The sequence below is a fragment of the Mangifera indica genome, chromosome 8 (assembly GCF_011075055.1).
Source record: "Mangifera indica cultivar Alphonso chromosome 8, CATAS_Mindica_2.1, whole genome shotgun sequence".
Lineage (NCBI taxonomy): Eukaryota > Viridiplantae > Streptophyta > Magnoliopsida > Sapindales > Anacardiaceae > Mangifera > Mangifera indica.
In genome coordinates this window covers 13564181-13570623 of record NC_058144.1, presented here as the reverse complement: position 1 = coordinate 13570623, position 6443 = coordinate 13564181, and the positions used below count along the sequence as shown (strand labels likewise).

The 6443-nt window shown below is 31.8% G+C and overlaps 1 protein-coding gene across 1 annotated transcript; it reads right to left on the bottom strand.

The window, feature by feature from the left end:
* Positions 1-240: 240 nt before the first annotated feature.
* LOC123223998 ((-)-kolavenyl diphosphate synthase TPS28, chloroplastic-like) lies at positions 241-4936 on the bottom strand. The gene is made up of 16 exons (XM_044647481.1): positions 4928-4936; positions 4586-4610; positions 4398-4469; positions 4246-4289; positions 3818-4121; positions 3533-3716; positions 3146-3360; positions 2929-3049; positions 2723-2835; positions 2405-2631; positions 1967-2082; positions 1632-1730; positions 1286-1543; positions 1043-1166; positions 752-943; positions 241-662 (listed from the first exon to the last, which is right to left on the bottom strand). Exons 1-16 carry the CDS (start codon positions 4934-4936, stop codon positions 438-440), a joined length of 2328 nt encoding a protein of 775 aa, XP_044503416.1. The 3' UTR covers positions 241-437.
* Positions 4937-6443: the final 1507 nt, after the last annotated feature.

The following is a 6443-nucleotide window of genomic DNA, read 5'->3' as shown; positions in this document are numbered from 1 at the left end:
TGTTGCACCAGATTGACACCAACAACCTCAACACATGTGATCGTTATTATCTTTTGATATAGTTATTTAACACTATAATACTCTTACCATATTATTTGTGTCCTTAGTTAGAATAATATCAAAACTACTAATGTTTCTAGATTAACTATTATATGTTCTTATAGGGCTCTGATGATTAAATTACACATTAATCCCTTTGTTACGATATATATGTATATGAAATTACACAATACAAACTTCAGATGAAATTGCAAAAATAGCCTCAAATGATTAGCTCTAAAACCCTAACTTTATTACAACTATTAGTGATTCAACATATATTAGTTATGTTTCTCAATCCAAAAGAAAACCGAATATATAAATAAATAGAAATATTAAATCGGTTTTTCACGTTTCTTTCAAACATTTAAATAGAACTTATATTTCTAACACATGGATCAATAGGCTCTCTGAAAAAGTACAGTGTCAATGTGAGAACGGATAGTTTCACGATCACAATAAGCACTGTAGTAAAAACTCTTAGCAACTGTGAGAAATGTGCGCTTGATATCCGAGTTGATGTCATTTGAAGAATTTTGGAGCACTATCTGCACAAGTTCTTGCATATCGGACTCTATTTGGAGGCTTGCGATTCCACCAACACTGTCAGCATTATCATTTACCTGCAAAATACCCAAAAAAAAAAAAAAAATTCCAAGATTAATTAAGAAATTTAAATACAAAGATTTTTTTTGTGTCTGACATTGCTGACCTTTTGGTCTTGGAAATGAGCAAGTTTATGGCAAATTGTGTTTGTGAGATGGGTAAGTCTGTATTGAGAATAAGACAAGAGCTCCTCTGAAATCCAACGGCCAGCAGTTAAATTTATTGTTTGTATAATTAACTCTGCTTCTCCTTGATGCCTATCTCCTTCTGCTTCCCACTTCATCAGCCATTTTTCCCACTAGAAATTTTTTCGGAGAAACCAAACAAAAACAAAACCTCAATTAACTCAATTTATTGGCTTCATTCAGTTCTTTGGTTAATTAAAAAATATACTAACAGCTTGTCGTAAATGGCGGCTATAGTCTCGTCCTTGTGTCAACAATGCGTCCAATGAAATTTGGTTAAGCGTTCCAAGCAATGTCCTTATCAATCCTAGTCCTATCTTGTCTGATTCCAATCTTCTGTAAAACAAATCACATGCAATATTAATTTTAGACCTTTATTTATTTTTTAAAAATCAACATACATAACCCCTCTCTCTCCCTATGTGTGTGTGTGTGTGTGTGTATGATACACATACCTTCCGTTAATATTGATGTGGTTCTGTGGGTTAATGTAGTTTCTGAACTGATTCACGAAGGTTCTTCTCAGCTTATCAGAATTGTTCCGGTTGTCGAAATAAGACGAGATCATCACCATCAGAAAGGCGGTCTTCGCCCAAGCAATTCTCTCCTGCCACCTTTCTGGTTCAAATATACTAGCCGATGCCACAAAATATGCTAACAGAAGGCGTCCGACACTGATTCCAAATTTCTGGAGTTTATACTCCGAGTACCACCTGAAATATAGATTAATTTAGAATGTTACATAAATTAATACATTAAAAATGAAGTAAATATAAACAATTAATCAAATGAATTACTCACTTATTCATGGAGTCCCATTCTCTCAAATGTACAGCTTGGCAGTTGTTGTAGTCTAATTTTGCAAGTTGAAGATAAATGTCATTGTTTACACAGGGCATCCTGGGCTTAAAAAATACAGAGTTACTAAAAAATTAAGTTAAACGTGTTACTAACACACGTATAAGTAGAACAATGGTAAATGATAAAAATGGAAGCCTGCTAAGTTTTGAATTTTAAAGTATAGCGAATGGCTTTATCCAGGTCGTGGAATGAGTTGACTGGACGCATCTGGAATTTTGATTCGTCAAATGCAAAGATTCTTGTTAAAAACACAAACAAACGATAAATTTGCATACCTATAAAGGGTTTTGCCAATCCAAATGTCGTCTTCGCCTCCATATTGTTCTATGAATAGTCTTGTTTCGATTCTAGGCAAGCTTGCGTACCATGGAACATCCAAAGCGAAACCCACCTGTCAAAATCACCATATTTTCTTAATTAACCTGCCATTTTCCCATATAGTTTTACTTTTTCATCAAAATAGCTCTTCTAGTCAAGGCTTTTTCAGTAATTTTAGTGTAGTAGTAATTTCATTTTTCTTTTTTGGATGAACTGTCTCTGTCAGTGGCCACACCCCAATATTAAAGTTTCCATCATATCATTAACAGTGATCAATACAGTTGTCTATAGATTTATCAGATTTTTTATGAGATTAGTTAGATGATACGGCTCCGCTTTTTGCTAACGGTGAAAAGATATGAAAAGTTTGAAGACATTTTATTTTGGGGTCATACCTCGCCGGGTAAGTCTTTCGTTATGACCCATTTATCTACGAGCTGGTTGGCAGCTTGCTTTTCTCTTAAAAACTTTACTGAAAACTGCTTGGCATTATCCAGGATTTTCTCTCCGGGGAACATAATTTGAGAAGCTCTATACAAGTTGTATATTCCAGTGACCGCCTGATTCGATTGCCCGGCGAAGCAGAAGAACTCGTTGCCTTTCTCGAAGTGTTTAAACACGTCTGTAAGAGATCGGAAAAGTACGATCACAATAATGTAAATATGCAGGAGAAATTTAGAAAATAATAGATATTGGCTGTTTTCTAAACTTACCAGCAGAAACGTCAAAACCATGTAACCTTAATAGCCTAAATCCCATGGATGTGTCATCAATATCATGAACATGAGAATTTCTTGCCCAACAAATACCCTCTTTAGTCCAATACCTGAAATTTAAATAATTGATCACAATTATTTTAATAATTTTATCATTATTTTGATTTATATAATGTAGTTGGTTATATGATTTATTATCATACCTGTAAACATACTCTAAAGATTGAGTAATCTCAGGTTGGAAATATCTTGAAATTCCGAGGCGCTGCAATCGATCCACCGCCCATAGATGTTCGAACATGTCGACCGGATACACATTCGGAACTAAAATAAATTCCATTGATTAAAAAAGTGAGAAAATGGGAATTTCTAGTTAAAATTAGGGCAGTTAATTAATTTATGTCAGATATATTTAAGTACCTCCACCATTGAATTTTTGGACTATTCTTTTTAAATATTTCAAGCAATTCTCATCCTTAGTTTGCATGAGGGCATAGGCAGTGGAGGAAGGAGAGAACAAGAAGGAGCCATCTTGGCACTGTAATTTCAAAAGCTTATTCCAATCGAGGTCTGACATTCCTTCCAAACTGTGGAGTAATGTTGTGGGCATATTGTGCATTATGTCCCTTGGAATCCTATCACATACACAAAGTAACTACATTACATCCATGTTATGATAAAGATAACAAAGGGACCTAGGTATTTCTCTAAAGATAAGGGTCATTTTTCTCTCCATTTTAATTGATTCTAAAGTAAAAAACCAACATAATTATGACGGAAGCTTGAGAGCTTTTGATGAAATCTAACCTCGAGAGCTTTGAATTTCTCTTTGTATAGATCTTCTGCAGCACAGGAGAATCATATGGCACTTCAATCCCTAAACTGCTGGCCATTTCCAGAATAGAAGGGAAGGCAACTTCAAATCCGATTAGCATGTGCTCATCATTCTCATTCTCAATCTTCGATATGTTTTCATTAAAAAATTTCATTCCTATTATGATAAAAATAAAATGTAGAATATTATTATACGCATGGAGATTAATCTAATCTTAAGTTAATATATTTCTTGCTTTTATTTCATAATTTCAATACCTTTCTGACACTTATCATCATGGATATTCCATGATTTTAGTGCTACAACACATGCTAATGTGTTAATCAATCGATCGTGTGCTGAAAATATTTTATCTTCGCCCCATGAGCCATCGGGAAGTTGATTGTTGGCTATCCATTGAAGGTTAGATGGGAATTGAGGGGCTGCACCGTTATGAACGTCTTCAACAAGAGCAACCCATGCTGTGTCATAAGCCGAAATACTTATCTCTCCATCATCCATGGAGCCCAACATCGATCTAATGGCATGGACGCCTTCCTTTATCTCATTTGGCAAAGAAATCTATAGATTAAATAAACAAATCACATTATAACAACCATAAAATTCCATTTCCTTTTACTGCCAATCTTATATTTCACAAAATAGATAAAATATTAATTAAAGAAATCTTTTTTGTCGAAGCAACCTCAATGTCTTCCTCTTCTATGTCATCAATCACTTGAAACGCATCTGCATTAGCAAATTTTGATAATGTTATTTGTACGACATGAGTATGGATCAAATATTATTTAGATTATTTTAATTTATTATTTACATAAATCAAAACTATCATCGTACCTTGGATTTGAGGTCTTGATAGAGCACTGCTAAAGATAACTCGTTTGTCTTTAGCCCCAAACGGCCAAAAACCTGTAAGAAGAAGATAAAATTCAAATTTAACCTAACAATCTACGTTTCTCCTGCTGGTTTTTACATTGACGTATCATTTAAAAGCAAGCCAGGTTACTCTGAAACACAAACACGACCTGTTTGTTTGGGAAATCTACGATGCTGCCATCAAAAAATAATACCAATAGCTTTTCAACTATAATACAAAATAAACTAGCGATTTCTTTTTTTATTTTCACTGGAAATTAAAATGTGCTCAGTAAACGAACACTGAAAATGGTCACCTTACAACTTATGGAACATAACTCGATCTATATTTATAAGAATTCGAATTACTTCAAATGTTTCAGGATAAAAGATCCGATAAACAGAAACATGACATTGATATCCATCAACACCCCACAACAGAAAAAGAAAAAGAAAAGATTATCTAGTATTCCCTCCCTCTTTGCTTCTGGTTCAATTAGTGCATTGCTGACATTAGACATCTCTGTACTGTATATATGCGTATTGAAAGGGATTCCAATGACAGAAGAAAAGAAATAAAAAAAGTAACACAAAAGGTAGTAAGAAACTCACTAGATAAAAAGACAAGTCCCTGATGGGGATTATTATGATAATTGTTGGATAAAGAAAAAGAAAAAGATCGTGGGGAGCCGGGAACCACAACAGGAGAGAGGCAAAAGACATTATGTATTTTGTATAGAAATGATGGTCAAAAGACTTGCGTATATAAAAGAGAAGAGATGAAGGTAAGTGTAATTGAGGTCCTGTCTTTCCCTTAATTCCTTCTTCTCGAATTTCTCTCTTTTCTTCCTTTTAACTTTTTTATTTTCAAGACTTTTTATCTCAGTCAGTTAGAGGTGAGCAATGGTGTTATTCAATATTATGAAATCCATGACTGCATCCTTCGCTGTAATATTAAAAATTAAATGTTACCATAAAGAGAAGACTCCTTTCTGTTATATGTATGATCAATTAATCTATAAAATAACAATTAAAGCAGGACAATCTTACAAACAACTCATTAATTTCACTTCTTAATTTGCTAATACCTTCTTTAACAATTACCAAATATTGCATGTTTGACAAATATTTAGTGGCCGTATAATTAAGTAATTAATTTAAACCTCTGGTGAATATATTCATATTAATAAATCATTTTGGTCTCATTCCTTTCCTAAACTTGTTTACATTACATTTTGATCAACACATAATTCATTTGATCTATTGAATATTTAATAAGTTAGTTTTATACAATTATACTTCATTATTTAATGATGGCAACAAACCTGGATATAAAAACTGTTGTGTCATCGTATATTTAATATTAAATATAATATAATATAATAACACAGTTATTATTTGTACTTAAGTTTATATTAATGCATGTATTATTGCTCATCTTTAAAAAGAGTTTGCATAAATGGAAAAAAAAAAAAGAGTATAAAATCTTACCTTCTCTTAAATTCATATATCTATGAACAATATATCAAGGATCTAAATATATTTTAAATTAAATTTTATAAAGTAGTTTATATCAACCAAGTATGATTGAAGAAGTAAAAGTTAAAAATAAATTTAAAAAGAAGGGATATTATCAATTTAGGTACAACCTTTTTATGAACTAATAAATAGATACAAACTTCAATTTGTTCAATATAGGGCTAAAATTGTCACTAAATTAAATTTATTCAATTAAGAGACATTTAAATAGTAATTTTCTTACTTACCAAAATTTTTAACAGAAAACACGAAAAATACATAAGGCTTTAGTCTTTCAATTCTAAATTTAAAAAAATGTAAAAGGATAAAAATGAAAAAAATTGTTTGATTTCAAAGTAACAAATAACAAATATATATATATATATATATATATATATATATATATGAAGTCCATTATAATTTATATGAAGAATCTCTAAAATTCCCAATATTTTTTTGGAAATTAATTAAAATAGGCAAATATGATGCCGTTTATATATTTTTAAGCCA

Bases quoted from the DNA above. Each gene is read 5' to 3' on its own strand.
- LOC123223998 (XM_044647481.1), bottom strand. The intron at 3,050-3,145 runs GTACTTAAATAT...AATTTATTTTAG, and splicing joins CCAAAAATTCAATGGTGGAG to TTCCGAATGTGTATCCGGTC. The intron at 663-751 runs GTCAGCAATGTC...GGTATTTTGCAG, and splicing joins CTCATTTCCAAGACCAAAAG to GTAAATGATAATGCTGACAG.